Genomic DNA, 19,151 nt, shown 5'->3' on the forward strand with positions numbered 1-19,151 from the left:
GACAAAGAGAACGTATTCGACAAATAGAAGGAATGTGGTGCGGGGAGCGTGCATTTCTGTGGACGTGACAAAGAAAATAAAGTAAAGACGATAGGACTCCGTAACTTGAAACTCTCTTTCTTTCTTTCTTTCTTTATTTCCCCTCCCTTTAACCCAGTGTTGTAATTATCTGTGCGACAATATTACGTTTACTAGGGCACGACATAATCGTCATTTTTTTTTCCTCGCAACCATTCATCTATTAATATCTAAGACGACGAGATATGTCCAAAGGAGCGTACAGCCTCATTTACAATCCAACTTGGGAATATACTTTCCCAAGACAAGCCATGTACTAGAGAAATTGAGCACTGCGCTAAGCTATGAGCAACAAAATTAAATATCCTAGGAATATATACAAAAGAAATATGCTCAAGGTTTGAAGTCATGTTCCAAATATCTTCACATGCCACTTCAACATCCCAAGAAGCCTTCACGCTTTTCTTCAACATATCAACTATCCCTTTTGCATTAGAGAAAATATATATTTTCCTCCATCCATTTTGAATTGTCCTTTCTTGTTATTTTAGTAAGTTAGCAAGCATTATTTTAGTGAATTCATTATAGTCAAACAATGCTTTTGCAACGATTTTTGCCCATCCGAGCACTCCGTGTGAAGCATTTTTTGAAAAAGATTTAACCGAACCTTTGCTTCAAAGGTTTCCTACATATCCCTGGCTAAAGGGGAATCAGGTTAATGTAGTTCGGGAAGTTTTGGTAGCTGGGACTACCGTGGGACTGCAATGTTACTGCTGTTGCATGCTATTACCACTGCTTACCGATCTCCTGGTTACACCGTACTTGGTGTGACGCCGTGCCATAGGCACGCCCTCCCTGCCATGTCCTGCGACGTCATGACACGTGCCATGGTCACGTCCTGCCATGTCCTGACACGTCCTGACACGTGCCATGGCCATGTCCTGCCATGTCCTGGTTCACTTTTTCATTACTAAAATAACAAAGATTTCTAGCTTTTCAAATATGCCACATTATGATTACTGACAAATTTAACACCATAGCAGAGTCAGAACAATTATTTGCCTTCTTAATCTTATCATTCTACCATATAGAGAAATCAGTTATACCATCAATGTCCTTCCAATTAACAGGACTCAGATTCCATATTATTTTAGATTCAGGACAATTAAAAAGCATATGTTCTATAGTCTCATTTTCTTAGCCACATCTTTCACAAGCACCATTAACACTGATTCATTCTCTTTTTAAGAATAATATTCACTGGTAAAGTGTTAAGCACACATCTTCTAAGGAAATGTTTATGCTTATTTTTAATATTCATAGCCCATAAATAGTTCCAAAAAGCTTTAGGGAAAGAGTGACAACTAGATTGAGCAATATTCCTGCTTTTCTCACCTTGTTTGCTTATATTTTTTGCAGTATAATAACCAGATCTAACTTCATAGTTACCAGATTTAGTATAGTGCCATATTAATTTATCTCTAGAAGTAGCGGTAGATAAAGGTATTGTCAAAATAGCATTTATATCATCTTCACAAAATAGTCTATTTAATTCTCCCAATTTTCATTTTCCACATTCTAAATTAACAAGCTCTGTCACTTTTAGGTCAAAATTATCGTTAACAATACTTCTATAAGGTCTAAAATTTGTAGCATTCGGAATCCAAGGATCTTTCCAAGTATACATATTCGTCTCATTAGCAACTCTCCATCTTAATCCCTTTTTTAATAATTCTCTACCCCAAAATGAAAAAGGATGTATTCTTATCTCCCTCTTTCAACCATAAAGCTCGAGATTTTTGTTCCCAATAAATTTCTTCATCCTTATATGCTTTGTCTAAATCCTTTCTTAGCATTTTTAGTTTATTCATATCAAGCCCACTCGGTTTTTCCCTAACTTCCGCAATCATCTTTTTTATGCCTAAGATTTTTTTTCCTAGAATTTCCATTACCACCCCTTAACCAAGCAACTAAAGAACATTTACAATTTTTTAACTTAAAATAAAACTTTGATTGTTCAAACCCATTAACATTATTAATATTTCAAGCTCTCTGAATCATGCCAGTGATTTCCTCCTTGTCACACCATCTTTTATCAAAGTAAAATCTTTTCTTTTTTCTTACAAGACTAGTTTCGGTAGAAATAATAAGAGCCACATGATCTGAAGCTTCAGTTTCAACATGAATAACATTTGCATTATCAAATTTAGCTCTCCAGTGAGGAGATCCTAAAGTTCTATCCAGTCGTTCTTGAATCACACCCTCATTTTTCCTATAACACCACCAAGTCCATGGCTTTCCTTTATAACCTAAATCAATTCCATTTAGTTTCCAAATAAAAATTTTAAAATCATTAAAGGACCAAGATTCTCTCGCCCGTCCTCCAATTTTTCCCGTGTCGTCAATTATATTATTAAAATCACCAGCAATAGTCCAAGAGGAACCCCATTTAGTATATTTAGTTACAAGTTCATCAAATTGTCTTCTTCTGGTAACTCTATCGGTACTTAGATAAAGAAAAATACACTAATATTCACATTCATGATCTCTATCATTAATTAAAACTTTAATAAAGTAACTAGATGAAGAAAAATGACGAACCTGAATAGCATCAGACCAAAGCAAGCACAAACCACCCGATAGTCCAACAAGCTCAACTACTTGAAAGTTAGCCATTCCAATTTGTCTTTGTAATCTTGGAACTCTAGCAGCTCTATTTTTTTTTTTCACATGAAAACACCAAGTTTGGGGAGTGGAGCCTCATTGTCTCCCTAAGAATGGGAACTGTCAAAGACTGACCCCCCCCCCCCCCCCCGCGGCCTCGACAATTCCATACCATCATCTTCGTTTTGTTGAGGGAAGCCATTATTTCGGGCTGGCTTCCCGCTCCACCACTTGCTTTAGTTTTTTTGGCTCCATGTCAGTTGCTAACAACTCCTCTATCACAGCAACGTTCACAAGATTTTTCTCATTTATACCCATTTGGTTTTCTCCTTGGCTTTCATCAGAAATAGTATTCTTCCTGGCCAAACGTTTCCACTGTTTGTTTAATTTTTTTCCTTGCTCATTCACATTAAAAATCATGATCTTTTCAGAAGATGCATCTAATTTATTAATATCTGAAGAATTCTTTATAAGATGAGTGCTGGACATATTATTATTCAAGGAGGATTCCGCACAAACCTGATTTTCACTACCTTGTGCACTGCTCGTTTTCATCTTTTCGACGCCGTCAGTTGAAGTAGCAGCAACAGTTCCGGTTTGCTCTATGGCTACTGCATTATACTGTCTTAAAGTATCTTCATCAATATAATCCCTTAAGTTTAGATAGCTGATAATACATTCTCGCCTCTCGTCCTCCTATAGTGTCGTCAAAAAAAGGCTCTTCGCTCGATAGTTCTTGCGAACCTTTTGATTCCAGCCCTTTCTCTATGATTTGTGATGTCTTCACACCCTTCCCATCAACATAATCCTCTCCAGCAAATTGTTTCTCACCCAAACCATAGTTTGTCGCATCCATTTGATCCAATTGGAGTATAACATCTTTTTTAGTTTGTGGTGTAGTATCATTCTCTTCCAATCCCCCTTGAATCTTGTTGCCCGACGCCCATAGTATCATCCTTTCCTTTGCCATATTGTGAATCAGTTGAATCTGCCCCTTCTTCCAAGTTTAGAAGGTTTCTGCTGGTTCCTACATCTCTTTTCTTTTCAGCTCTTTTAACGATGTCGTTCCTAACCCAAGTGTTTCTTTCATTGTTATTGTTGCCTCCTTGGCGCCTGATATTTTCGGATGAAAACCCATAACTTTCTGCCCTAAGCCATGTTCCAAACTGATCTTTTTTTATGTTACCCATTCTTATATCTTTCTCCTTCTGCACACATGCTTTTTCATTATGGCCAAGCATACCACAATAGAAGCAAACATAAGGAAGATTTTCATCTGTTTCGAGACCGAGAGTTATCAGTTTTCCCCTAGTATTGGTTTATTAATATTCATCATAACCGTAAGTCTCATGTGTGCTCCTTCTCTGCTTCCATTCTCTGGAATTACAATGTCGATTGCCCCTCCTAGAGCATGCCCGATTTTACGTCCCACGTCCATAGACATCCAGTGAAGAGGAATATTCCAAACTTGATTCCACATGTTGCATACTTTGAAAACCGGCGAGTAGCTTTCCAAGTCTGGTTCCCATGGAAGGAGGTATCTATCATATAACCATGGTGCACCAAACCATACTTTTTCCATCCTCTCCTTATTTTTGAATATGAATTGGAAAAAATTCCATCCAACTTCTTTAATCTGCAGACCCACTGGATTTCCCCAAACTAAATGCATCGCATTATTAACTCCATTAAAATTTGCCTTTTTATCAGAGATTACCTTACCCAACAAGCTTGCTTCGCAATCGTTCATACTTGGCTGAATATCCAGAAAGTCAATTGATATAGCATCCTTTTCCTCTTCAGTAAGCACAAATTTGTGTAACCGTTCATCCGCCATTGATCACAGTCATACACTCCAGTTGGAGTTGAACTTGCACAATTTGTTTTCTGCTGTGCTGCAGATGTTGCTTATTGTATTGAATACACTTGTTCTGTTTTTCAAAGGAGAAACATAAATATTACTCTCTCCGTTTCAATTTATGTGAACCTGTTTGACTGGGCACGGAGTTTAAGAAAAAAATGGAGAATTTTGGAATTTGTGGTCCTAAACAAGTTCAAATGGGACCCAGAGTATTTGTGTGGTTATAAAAGCTTCTCATTAAGGGTAAAGTTGTAACTTTAAGCTAAATTGTTACCAAATTTAAAAAGGGTTTAGTCTTTTTGGAACGAATCAAAAAGGAAATAGGTTGACTGAGGAGTATTATAGAAGGTAGTGCTTGAATAAGATTAAAGTGGTCGTTTCTGAGCAGTCAAAGAGGGAGATGCATGTGAAACGTGGGTGAAAAATTCATGGGTAGAGGTAGTTTTCTTTAAAATAAAATATGAATATCCCACTAGGAGGAAACCGCTCTCACGATTTGAGAGAAAAAGCCCATTACAAACTGCGAGTCATTTGTAACTATGGAGTCATTTTCTGAATTATACATAATCGTCATTAACAATTTGAAATATAGTTCTGCTACGAGTCGAAACAGTGTCCAAAAATATTCCTTCATTAATTATGTGAATTTTTATTTTCACTTGCACGTAAAATTTAGAAAGAATTACAAGAAAATACACTTAACTTCACACCATAACAAAAAATGGCCCATATTTTTAAGTTTTACCCGACCTAGCCTATATTGTACATATTTTGAAAGCATTAGCAAATTCAAAATATGTTTCTTACAATCATTGTTTCTAAAAGCTATGGAGTTAAATCTATGTTCTCAAAACCATTGCTTCTAAAAGCTATGGAGTTAAATCCATGTTCTCAAAATCATTGCTTTCACTGTCTTTTATTCTCACATCTTCTACATATATTTCAAGGGGTCGTCTGCCATTACAGCTTCTCCCCTGTGTCACCTGGTTGCAATAAGAAAATTGAAAATTCAACATCCACCATCAAAGATCATTCAAAGCTTTGCTTTCAAAAATAAGATTGTTTGAGTTTGTTAGTTGTTTGGATGGATGTTATTCCAATTGATCGAAAATATCAAAAGGAGTTCAATATTTAAATTTGAAGTGATTTGGAGTAGATTTGAGCAAGATTTGAGTTAAATTTCAGAAAAAACGCAAGGAATAAGACGAAGTCAGTTTTTTGTATAATTATGTATAATCTTGTATAATAGTGTATATGAGTGTATATATACACTATTATACACTTTTATACACCTTTATACAAGCGTCTGTAGACGAACTTCTTCCACGATTTTCAGTTGCAATTCTTGTTCAAAATCAGTCCAAATCTCCATTAAATGATTTCAAATTTTATATACAACCTCCTTTTACTATTTCTAACAATTCTAAATAATACACACTCCAAATTTCTCACAAAATCAAATTCGAAATCTAAACCCACATATTTAAGCTTGTTAAAAATCTAATTTTCACCACCCAAATGGATTTGATTTGTTGAACTAATATTTGAGTTACAATTATTGATTCGAAAATTAACTTAAAAGTTTAAACAATCTTTTTTAAAAATTAAATAGTAATTTTAAGAACCTATCAGAGTTAAATGTTGAATCTTAACCTATTATTTTTGGGCTAGTTAGTTATAAATTAAAATAAGAGCTATAAAATTAAAAAGTAAGGATCCCAATTGTTCTTATTTGAAATTTTCCCTAAAATTTATCGCATTACATCTTTTTATGGTCTTTTTCTTTATTCACTGGTGAAATGCTTAAAAAAACAGTTCCAATCCTCTGTCGCTCTTTTTGTATGAGTTCCTTACTCACTTGTGAATAAAATGCCTCTATTGTTAGTAAAAGAAACGAAAAAAACTTCAACGATGAAATTGTGAGCAAAAGAAAAATAAATATTAAGAGAAAATATTTAGGGCGGGTAGGACCTTTGCAAGGAAAAAAAATCTAAACTTATTATTTTCCTGTTCAGAAGATTATACAATCGTGACAGAAAAAGAGTCAATTCTAAGTACAAGTAAAATGCGTGTTAAAGTTTTTTCAATTCCACCTGTTACTCATGAACAAAATATAAATCTCGCTTAAGGTCTTTGACTTTCCTTTACTATGTTTCCATTAAAAGAAACACGAGGACGCATTTTACCTTTATTGTGGTCTTCGGTTTTCATCATAGCAAACGCTGCCTGCAACTGCCATCCCCTTATCACATCTCCCAGTGCCAACAAGGTTAATTGATATGAACATCATAAAATTACATTATCCATTACCTGTCAATCATCATCGGAGGCCCGAATGCACCATGCTCAACTACACATTTCATTATGGAAACAGGGTAAATATATACTCAGTTAAGCTTCCAGTCTTTTCTAGCACGCCAACTTTCAATCTAACTACATACTAGGTATATTCTGAGAGCTCAATTTTAATATACATATAGGCACAAAATCGGCAGACTTGCATCACCAACTGCAAGAAACATATAAATGAATAGTATCTACATGGGGGCCTCGCCAACACGTTAAGACTGCCAATAAGAAACTGGCACGAATCCCTCCACTACATCAGATTGTCCAAAAGCAAATTAACCAGGCATCACGTGAGGAGCACGCACTTTCAGGATAAAGTGCAATCCAATTTACCTACTCAGATGACCCCGCGTAAAGAAAGGATGTCTCAGGGCCTCACGAGCAGTTAACCTTTCAGATGGATCATAACGAAGGAGTCCTTGCAAGAGATTAATAAGATCTCCAGCTGAATGATCCACATGCTCCATAATTATATTCTACAGTAGTCACATCAACTGCTAGTTAGCAAATTAGTCCACCTACCAACCCTTTATAAGATTACAGCCTACAAATTATCATCATTGTTACCTGAAGGCGAGCAAGCTTTAACACAGCTTTGATACTGTCACGGGATGATGCTCCTTCAGGCCAGTACAAACGTCCCCTTCTCACATACTTGTCTGCTTGCCGGCTGATTATAACAAGGAAACAATTAACAACTTCCGCAAAGCTGTGGTTAAATCTTTCACGAGAGACCAAACTGAGGGCTTACTCTACTCTTTTTAGCATGTGTTGAGGAAGGGGGCCAAGTACCCTCTCCATCATAGCAAGGTGCTCTAGATTTTCATGAGTTTGAAACAATGCTTCTCCCTGAACCAAGTACACAAACTTATTACCTCCTACACCTATATATTATAATACACAAACCAAAGTTTATCCATGAGAAAGGAAAAGAACATACCGAACATAATTCCACGAGGATACAGCCAACACTCCATATATATCACATGCGTACCTCCATCCAAGACCTTGAAAGTAAATTAAAATACTTGCAATCACCACACTAACAAGTGTGCAAGCAACAACAGAGAGACACAAAATGCTATGATATCTTCAAGATGCAAAGACATTCTTACCTAGAATAACTTCTGGTGCACGGTAATGACGAGTTGATACAATATACTTCTGATCCTGACGGTCATATATTGTGCTCCCAAAATCGATTACCTTTATAGCACTTGACTTTGGAACTCTTTTGTAGTAAGAACTATCTGTAGGTGACCTTGAAGAAAACTTTAGGTAATAGTGAAAAAAAACATTAACCATCCACCATTGCAAGTGCGGAACCAAGCACAAAATAGTTCCAAGTTGTCCACAGCGTCCAATTTTTACCTTATAGTCAGGAACTTTAATATAATCCGGGGAGACAAGCAGAATGTTTTCAGGCTTCAAATCAGTGTGGATGAGACGCAAATCATGCATAACTGAAAGTTCAGAAGAATTCATATTATTTGAAAAATCAACTTATGCAAGAATTAAAAGCAGCAAATGCAAGATTGTCCTATCATGAGCATAAGTTATATGCCTAGTTTTGGCCATGATAGTGAGGCAAAATTTTACAAAAGAAATTTTAAGCTACTATTTAAAATTACATGTATGATAAGAAGCAAAAAGGTGATAAAGCATTTTTATTACACACATGCTACACATTCCAAGAGTTGTCTGCCAATCTCACGGACAAGATCAATGGGAAATGAGCGGTAATAGTTTTTCCGTAGGAAATCATATAAGCTTGGTCCTAGCTTCTCAAAGACCTGTTCAAACCATTTAAGTTCATCCACAATCTTAATCCCCAGAACATTTGTCAACGGGAAAATTAATCCTTCAAGTCAACTAGTATATACTTACAATACAGATATGATTACGATAGTCAAACCAGTTCCGTATTTGCACACAACTGCAAGGAACAAACCAGTTCAACCATTTGAAAAATAACAAAATCCCACGAGTGAGTCAAGAACATGGATTATTAGGGTAAAAGTACAATTAGGGGGCTACACTCACCAATTGCCAACTTTGTCATGTTTACCAAGCTGTTGAAGCATTTCAATCTCAATCATAGCTGCTTCACGATACTTCTTAATGCCCCGAACAATCTTAATGGCCACCATTTCCTTCTTTTCACGGTCCCAGCATTCTAGAACCTGGCCAAAAGTACCTTCTCCCATTTTACTGTGGATTTTGTCTACATTGAAATAAAATCAGAAGTTATATAAAGATTATAACGGGGAACAAATTCATAAGAAATGCTACCATTACTAATATGCATTTGTTGGTAAACCCTTTTTTTTAGTTTGAAGCAAAGTAAACAAGACTAATTGGTAAGACACCTCAATAAACAAGGGAAGTAAATAAAAATGATGAAAACTGATAATCTCAATTTTGCTATTTGTGCATCAGTTCATAGTAAAATGACAGTGTATTGAGCAATTTTCATGTCAGAGTAACCACGGCTTACAAATAATAAATAGTATTCTTTGGTGGTGGTGAAAGATAATTACAGCGTGATGTTAAATTTTCTCCAAGCTCAAATGTATAATGCCCGCCTTTGTCATCATTCCTCCATGGGGGAGAACCATTTCGCCCCTTAACAACCAGTGTACCAGTAAGGTCTGTAGGTTGCCTCGAAGTCGTATGGCTTGTCAGATTCCCAAACGCTTGTCCACAAAACAATTCTAGCTGAGCCTACACACAGGATTTCCATTCACATTTTTTTAAATAGAACTAATTTTTTAATCTACCTCTTCAATACCCACAAAACCTGAACCGGAACTAACTATAAAGCTAACAGCAAACAACAGTTATTAGGAAATCCAAGGAAGGGAAATTTACATAAATACAAAAACATACAGCATATTGAGAGAAGCAGAATGCTCTGCTCTTGGGAAAAACCAATACACCTGAAATATCTTCACAATTCATCAGCAAAATATATAAAAATATTGCCAGCCCTCAATCATGTTATACATATACCAAAGAACTTAAAATTTGTGTATAAGTGTGCTTCTATATACATAAATAATATAGACTAGACTGCACCCACTACAAATCCACTGACTCCTAAGTCCGGGATCTGCCTCTAAACACTTAACCTTTTTTTTTGATAAGGTAAATGCCTCTAAACACTTAACCTTTTTCAAGTGAATATGCAACAGTTAAAAACATAAACCACATTACCAATTCTCAAAAAATTGAACCCCACGTAATTAATCAGCAAAAACCATAAGAATTCATAAAGATATTCAAAGATTAGAAAATCTCATCAAGAACCAGCGGGACAACTTAAGCTACACATCATATAGAACAAAAAAACCAGCGGAATCTTTCCCCACCGATGCACACAAAATCAGACCCTGAAACATAAAATCCAGCCAAAAACAGAGGCAGCCACGGTAATAACACCATATATAGCAGAAAACACAAAAAGACTGAACTTTCACCATACCTAGTACGAAAAGGAACCTAATCTTGATCAGATCTAGCAAAACAAAGGCAAACAAATAAACAGATTGATGAGAGCAGGTCTTGTACCTTAGGCTGCTCAGGAAGTACGTCCCAGCCCAAACGCGCCCTCTTTCTTGGACGACGATCCAGATGGGTCATCGGGAACTCGGTCACACGTTCCGTTTCCATTACAGAAAAGCTAGAAAATTTAGAGAGAGAAAAGTCTTAGTTTTAGAGAGAGAAAACTTGATGAGAGATGTAGAAAGAAGTCGCGTATGGTGGAACACGAAACCCTAGATTGTCATTATCTATTACTACAAGATGCGAAGAGTCGGTTAGCATGAAATCCAGACCGAACACGTGTCTCTATACGGCCTTTGCCTTTTTTTTTTTTGGGCTTTCAAGCCTTTGCCTTTTATTTAATTATTTTTTCATTTTCGGAAATCACTATCATTTGATGGCTACTAACTTCCTATAACTACTATATATATATACTAGTTCTTCAAAATCCGTGCTGAGCTCGGGCCCAAAATCAAGATAATAAAGTTCATCATTAGGACACCCCGAATGATCTTGTAAAGTCTAAGTCTGTATCTTGGCATTAGTTAGATGCCAAGATACTCCGAAGGCTCGAAATCACGGTAAAAATTGGAGGCTCCAATTTTCGATGGCCTTCCTACGGTAAAATCGGAGGGTCCAATTTTCCATCGTTAGGACACCGCGAAGGCTCGAAATTACGGTCGAGTTTCATCCCTCGAGAGCCATCGACGCTCGACCTCGGGACTGTATGAGGTCGACGGTTACGGAAAGAAAATGGGGAGTTCCCAAGGCGTGAAGCTGGAACCGACATGATCTGTCAGGCTAGTCTAAGCCTGTATCTTGGCATTAGTTAGATGTCTCATCTCCATATCTTTGTAATACTATGTTGGGGTTCCCCCTCTTATATAAAGGGGATCCTTATCATTTTGTAAACATCTGTTGCTCCATACTAAATATACAAGAACATTCTCTTTGCTCTCTAACATATTCTCTTGATCTTGTTACTTCATTTATTGCCCGCATTTATTGTGATTCTATTCATTATTCATCATTTATTGCTTATTATTGACCATAAAGAGCCACCCTTGATCTATTTATAACTGTTATCCACCACCGACCGCCTTCGATAGCTCCCAATTGAGCTTCAGAATCGACCTCAAGGCCCTCGGATAGGCAAGCTCGAGGCCCCGATAGACAGCGATTCAGTTTGATTAACACCTCGTTCTTAAGTTCTTATTTCGTTTCTAAGTCTTTCACATCATCAATTGCCTAACAACTCGCATAAAAATAGATCACATATTTTTAGAACCACTAAATCAAATTTAATTGTTATTACCATTTTTACGGTAAATAGATTGGACTTTTGTATTTGGGCCTCAAAAAGGCTAGCCCAACAATAAAAGATGCAGCTACAATTGACTTCAGACTTCCAGAAAAATACAGCAGTGTTGGGCTTGGGCCTGAGTTCCTTAGGAACTCAGCAGACCCAAACAAATGTACATATTAAAAAAGGTCATTAGATATAGATTATGCATGTTCAATTATGTATGAAACACATAAACAAGTGATTGGAGCAAAATATAACAAAATATCAATACTCAAATACTATTAGAAACTTATACTAATGTGGTAGTTATACATGACAACTAATTTACATTAAAAATATTTCATTGTCATTAAAAACACTAAACCCCTAAAGAACAACAAGTGTCAATGAATTAAGAGCTAAGGAGAGAGTTCTACTCAAGGTCAATGCCTCCTTTGAATCTCCTGACACTTCAAAGTTCACAAGGGTCTTAAGGTCCACAACAATTCTTGTGTCAGAGAGAGTTAAACTCTACTCCCAAATACCCTCAACTACTAACGACTCATTTTTCTTATGGGTTTAAATGTCAATGAGGCTCTTTCAATGTAAACCAAATGCCACAATATAACCTACCATAGAAGTATACTTCTCCCTAACTAAATAACATAAGGACATAAGAACAATTTCAATTTATGGCCACATTTCTAATACCAAATGAATAATACACATATTAAGCAAGTCTAAAAGTTAGATTTCAAACACATATGGAAGAGAAACAGAAACACTATAATACCACCGTTAAAGATCTAAATTCTTAGGATCACATTCAAATGATAGGTAAAGAAAACACAGTTTGGATATGCAGCAATACAAATGCCTCTGTTTTATAAAATCAACCACATATTAGTTAACTCGAGCCTTGCCACTAGCATATGCACATGTTGATAATACCACTTGAAAACTTTAGGAAAAAAACATCAACTAGGATCCAGAGAGACAATCATGATTAGCTACTTCTATAGGTATTATCAAAGATACCCGAACATGATCAGGACTCTTAGTATGACTACAGGTTTACATGTTCAAACATGGAGTTCCTAAAGGTGCTCAACATGATCACATTCTCAGAATAGTGTTAACCGTAAGCAAACCATTATGTCCAGGCAATAGTAATAAGGAGCTTCTCATATGATTTAAAGACCAGATACAATTCAGATTAACAAGAAGGAGAGAACTAAGTGCAGTTTCGAACAAAGTATGGGATCATGAAGACAAACAGGGATACATACAATATCTAAAATCAACCACACATATATGCTTTAAATGATCTTATGATCTTGCAAAGATAGGGTAAGCTTCACAAAGTCAGCAATGTCATAAAGGGATTAAAGGCAAGAAAAGTGATGTACCAAACATGTTTAATTCAGCTTATACAACTGAGAGTTACATCTAAACATGAGGCGGTTATGTTCAACTTAACAACAGTTAACATTCAACTGTAACAAACATAACTATGACCTATTTTTATGAAAAGAGATAACTTAATCTTAACAGAATATATACAACAGAGTTCTTGATATTCATGAAAGTTCAACTCAACTAGACTGTTTCATACAGATGCAACCAACAATTAGATATGAACATAAGAATGTCATAGTGATAACTCAGAAACTGCTCTTGGAGTTAACAGACACAGATATAGGGAAGGAGAGCACTTGAACACTTAAACTTCATGCTTCAGTTAATGGTGGAGGATATAAATTATGAACTTTCAAGTTTTGTCCCAATTAGGATTACCAAACAATAATCTCAACCACAAGTATGCAGGAAAACAATGTATACAAATAAAGATCACAATAGAACCATTGACAGAAGTTTAGACAAGCATGGAAGGTCATTGAGGCATATTAAGGAAAAACTTAACCATGTAAACTATTTAGGCTCAGAAATGAAAGTCATTAAGGTCATATAACAGTCTAGTCAATACCAATTAAACATATTCAGAAACATGACAAATGACCATAGATCAACAACACCTTATCATGAACTGGAGATAACATTTCTATACTAATGACAAATATCATAAATGACTATAGTTAACAGAAGACAACAAGCATATTCATAACATTCAAATAAGATGATTAAGGAGAGTTGGAAGTGTACTGACCTTCTCGAGGGCAGCAGACCAAACAAGGATTTCTTCTAATTGCTTAAGACCCAAAGCTTCAACCTCGAAGCAGTGAAAGCACTCAGAAACCAAAAGAGAAAACTAGAAATCAGTAAGAAACCCTAAATTTATGAAATCTTGGAATTAATATTGTGTTTGTGTTAGCTCTGTGAGCACGTAATTTTTTCTCTATATGAATTACTCCCATAAATTCAAAACAAAATACTTTTTTTTCATTTGTTTGCAATTTCGTAGATTTTTGTTTGTTATTGTTTGCATTTGTCTGTGCATGTTTATTTTTATTTAATTAATGAAAAATAAAAAAATATGTTGCATTTGTATTTAGGGTTTAATTTTACATTTTAGGATTAATTGACAAATTAGTTGTTTCATAAAAATGGAAAAATCACAAAAATAGTTTATTTTGCACTTAATTTTAATTTTGAATTTTGGTAGTTTTTCCTTGAATTTGGTTTTTAATTATTCGTGGTAAATATTATTTAGAGTTAATTAACGTAATAAGATAATTTAATTAGTGATTAATTTAGGTTTATTTTAATTTTAATTTTAAAAAGAAACTAAAAGAAATTTGAAAAAAAAAAGAAAAAGAAAGGAAAACAAATAAAAGGAAATAAAGGCTGAATTGGGCTGGATTTGATTTCCAAACCCCAGGCCCAAACGTTTCCCCCCACTTCCCTCAAACCCGGACAAGACCCAGCCCAAAACCCACACCAAACGGTCTACCTCTCCTTAAAACCAAAAAGACCTCGTGAATGCCCCTCGATCTGGGTCGTTGATTTTATCTAATCAAACGGTCCGGAAGTGGGGGTCCTTCTGATATTTATATGTCCAAACGCCAGCCCCCCTGTCACTCATCTTTCTCATCGTAGACGAGCGTTAACCCTAGCCCGCCACCCCCTTTTCCCACCACCATGGGGTGGCGGCGCCACCTCCTTTCGACGCCAAAATCACACCACATACTCACCATGACCTCCTCTCTCCAAACCCCTAACTCATACCCTTCGAATCAGCGTTGAACTCGTTGAATCTTAAATCCGAGTTCAACTCAAAAGTTCAAAATCATTTCCTTTCAAACCTGGCAGCATGCAATGTTTTCTTTCGAAGTTCGAGAGCCTGATTTGACGAAATTGATGTCGATTCAGTTGTTCTTGACAAAGAACAACAGATTCAACATAAGTTTGGTTGAGTTTTCTGTCTCCGTTTGGTTTCGACCATGGCCGGGTAAGTTCTTTTTCATCTCTTATGATTTTTTCTTTTTTATTCAACCGGTTCATCTTCTTCCTCATCCCCATTCTTTTGGGTTGGTCAAAGTTCATGTGGGTATTCTGGTTTTGAACTAGGTCCTTTTCTGTTCTTCTGTTAGTTGAACTAGCTAAGTTTCTTGATCTATTCAGTTCTTTTGTTTTTAATTTTTGTGTTAATAAGCTGTAATGTTTCATTATCAGTTTAATTGCCTATCTAATGAAGTTAGGTCCATAATTAATTTGCAGTTACGAAATTAGATTGGTTAGTTCTTTAATTTTGCCTTTTTGTTTCGGTTGTTAGTTCCAGGTTTCTTTGTTTGGAAAAATTTGGTTTAGCTCTAATTTGGGGCCATAAGCGTTGTAATTAGTCTACATATCAAAGGCCCAAATAGGAGTTCAATTTGGGTCAATGATCCAATGGCTTGGCCAGTTGACCCGGGTTGTTCTTTAAGGTAATTTGGGAAGTTTGGGTTGGGCAATCTTTTAATATCTGTCTAGGAAGCTTCCTAGAAGCTGAAAGAGAGCCTTACTTGGCAAGCAAGTCAGAAGTTTAAGGATTAAGTAGCAAAAACCAAAATTCACAAAGGGCCTGAGTGCAGAAACTCTTTCCTTAAGGCTGTCGTACTTGCCTTACCTATAAAGACATCTTTTCTTGCCTTTCAAGAGAGAGTTTTAAGAGCTGAAAATCCAAAAAAATACAGAAGCTGCATAAGTTTTATTTCATAGACTTCAAGAGCTAAAATTCTGGAAAAAAAAAACACAAAGGGTTGAAAAACTTTAAAACAATACTGTTTCATTGATTTCTTTTGGTGATGTTTGAGGTTTTCTTGGTGCTAAAACAATTTTCTGGTTAGCTGATGTTAAGATGGGTTAAAGTCGAGTTTGTCTTGAGGTCTGCTGGTCCATCGAGTGATTGAAATTAGTGTTTGGATTATTGTATCTTATCTGCTGGTTTAAAAATTGGTCTGTTGGTTCACTTTCTGGTTTGCTGGGCTCTACTACTGTTGCTGTTGTTGAGCCCTATTCTTAACAATACTGATCTTTCTTGATTTCTTTGTTCTCTCAATCTCAGGTACATTTCTGTATTCCCTCTAAATGTAAAGTTGATTTGGAATCAAAAAAATGGTGATCTGGAACTTTGAGTCATATTCTTCAACAAGTTTGGTCGTAGATTAGCTTATTTGCCTGTTTCATTTTATTTAGAGAATTGCATTTACTGCCCTTTAAGCTATAATATGTAATTCAAATCTGAGCCCTGAACATCATATGTTAGATAATGTCTGCCTTAGTTTGGCCGTCAAATATAGCTGTTGATATTACTTGTTTGTTTTAAGGTTAGTATATGGACTTGATTGAGTGCAGTGGATTCAATTTTTGGGCCATATGCTAAGAACAATTTCTATAGCTTTTGAATGGAAGGCTCAATGTCATAGTTTTGCTGGATTTGGGTAGCAAGTCTCGATATTATCAATGTTTTGTTTGCCTTTGGCAATGGTTAAGATGTGATTTAGCCTAAATGGGTTTATTTTTAGCTTAGTTCTGCCTTCAGAATTTGAACATTGTGTCATAAACTCCTGGGCTAAGTTTCATTGTCATTGGCTAAATTTCACGTAATGCTAATAATCCAATTTGTTCAAAAATGGGCTCAGACTCCTTCCATGATCAGGGTTTCAGTCTTTTAATTCAAAACAAGCATTTGTTTCAATTCAATCCTTTATTCCATGTTGTGTACATTAACTAGCACTCTTGGTCAGCAAGTATGGGCATAAGATTGGGCCTAACGCAGGCCCAAACGAGAATGTGGTCACATTCCTACCTCTTTTCTATCATGAATTAGGCTCTTTAAGCCTAAAACCTGGGGACTTCCCAAGTTGGAATGCCCGTTTGTTTATTATGAAGAGATGTTTTTGGGTTTGTGAATCTTTAGTACATTGTTTAGTCTATCTCGTAAGGCCATTCTTCAAATCAAAACAATTAGAGTCCTTTTAGCTTTCCTTATTTAATTGTTGGTATGCCATGATATAGTACAAGTAGTCTATGGCCCTCATAAATTAGTGTAGAAACCTTTAAATTAAGAATAAACTGAGGAGCGCCACGCCAAATAAAATGACATATTGCATGGCCCTCGCTTTAATTAATCTTGTTTATCCTAGAACTCGAGGAGTGACATTTAGTAAATTTCATGGCCCTCACCAAATTGCAGACGCAAAATTGCTTTAGGCGTGTTAGTTTAATAAGGTTACTTTTCTAAATTCGGGTGCGCATTTATGTGACCCAAATCCAAATCTCAACGATGTTAAAATATGTCAAGAGCCGCGGGTGCATTTATGTGACGTGGTTCGAGACGTGTTTTAATAACATTGCAATCTTCTTTTAAATAAAAGCGGCTAAAAGTTAAAATTTGCACATAGGTTCATAATCGTTTAAAATCAGATAATTAAGCCGGATATAACAGTTGAGCGATTGTGCTAGAACCACGGAACTCGGGAATGCCTAACACCTTCTCCCGGGTTAACAGAATTCCTTACCCGGATTTCTGTGTTCGCGGACTATAAAACAGAATCAATCTTTTCCTCGATTCGGGATTTGAACCGGTATCTTGGGACACCATAAATTATCCCAAGTGGCGACTCTAATTTTAAATAAAATAATCCCGTTTCGATTGTCACTTTAAGTTGGAAAAACTCCCTTATATACATACCTTCCCCGGGATGTAGAAAAAAGGGAGGTGTGATAGCTTTGGAGACTCTGCTGGGGATCGAACCCAGAATCTCTGGTTCAGGGTTTAGAATTCGAGCTTAGATGAATTGTTATATTTGGCTTTATCTATTATCTGATTTTATTACATGTTTGGGCCCTAACGTGCTAAATGTTGCTTTTACTGCTTTGATATTATCTGAAATTGTATATAAACTGCTACGAAACCCTTCTTTTCTCATCTTCGGGGATGTGCTCGCTGGTCGAGACTCCCTATTCTGTTAGTGTCATACCTTGAAATAAGAAAGAGGCTTGGACAAGTTACTAAGCCGGATGACCTTTTGGTTCCCGGTACGTAGCCCCCTCCTCGGCTCAAGTTGTCTGCTCGGGTACACAGTCTAGTACAACATACCCAGGTTTTTGAACTTAGAATAACTCAGCCTCATGCCGAATCCCTAGTAGGCACGTTTGTTTGCATCATGTGCATTTAACTTTGGAGACTCAACACAGGGGTTGGGTCTGTCTAGGACAGGTGTGTCACACCTCCTTTTTCCGCACCCGAGATGGCGCAAGGGAGTTTTTTTCAATTAAAGGACAATCGAAACGGGATTTGTTTATTTATTTCAGAGTCGCCACTTGGGAGATTTAGGGTGTCCCAAGTCACCAATTTTAATCCCGAATCGAGGAAAATAATGACTCTATATTACAGTCTGCGTACCAGAAATCCGGATAAGGAATTCTGTTAACCCGGGAGAAGGTGTTAGGCATTCCCGAGTTCCGTGGTTCTAGCACGGTCGCTCAACTGTCATATTCGGCTTGATTATCTGATTTTATACAAGTGTGAACTTATGTGCAAAATTTAACTTTTAGACCGCTTTTGTCATTTTTCTGTTATTTTATCAAGAATTGCAACATCGTGAAAACATATCTCGAACCACGTTACATCAATGCACCCATGGTTGTTGACATATTTCGACTCGGTTGAGATTTGGATTTGGGTCGCATAAATGCGCACCCGAATTAAGGAGAATAAATCATTAAGACGTGCCTAAAGCAACTAGCGTATTGTTGTTTTGGGTAAGGCCGAAAAATTCGCTAAATGGCATGTCCCGAATTATAAGTGTTGTAATGTATATACAGTTAGAGGGCCCCGCAGCTGTGTCTATTTTTATTTGAAGAGGCTCGTCTCGTTCTACTTTTAAAAGGAATTCGCGACGTCATGGATATGCCTCTCGGATCACGTCACAATCAATATACCCGTGATTAGAAATACATTTCGAATCCGTCGAGATTGGTATTTGG

The 19,151-nt window shown here is 36.4% G+C and overlaps 1 protein-coding gene and 1 pseudogene across 1 annotated transcript; both read right to left on the bottom strand.

Annotated features, from left to right (window-relative positions):
- Nucleotides 1-2,061: 2,061 nt before the first annotated feature.
- On the bottom strand, nucleotides 2,062-2,694 carry LOC138879694 (uncharacterized). Its single transcript, XM_070159324.1, has 2 exons — nucleotides 2,620-2,694; nucleotides 2,062-2,544 (listed from the first exon to the last, which is right to left on the bottom strand). Exons 1-2 carry the CDS (start codon nucleotides 2,692-2,694, stop codon nucleotides 2,062-2,064), a joined length of 558 nt encoding a protein of 185 aa, XP_070015425.1.
- A 4,106-nt stretch (nucleotides 2,695-6,800) lies between these two features.
- LOC104242643 (serine/threonine-protein kinase AFC2-like) lies at nucleotides 6,801-10,659 on the bottom strand (annotated as a pseudogene).
- Nucleotides 10,660-19,151: the final 8,492 nt, after the last annotated feature.

This window comes from Nicotiana sylvestris, chromosome 10 (genome assembly GCF_000393655.2).
Source record: "Nicotiana sylvestris chromosome 10, ASM39365v2, whole genome shotgun sequence".
Classification (NCBI taxonomy): domain Eukaryota; kingdom Viridiplantae; phylum Streptophyta; class Magnoliopsida; order Solanales; family Solanaceae; genus Nicotiana; species Nicotiana sylvestris.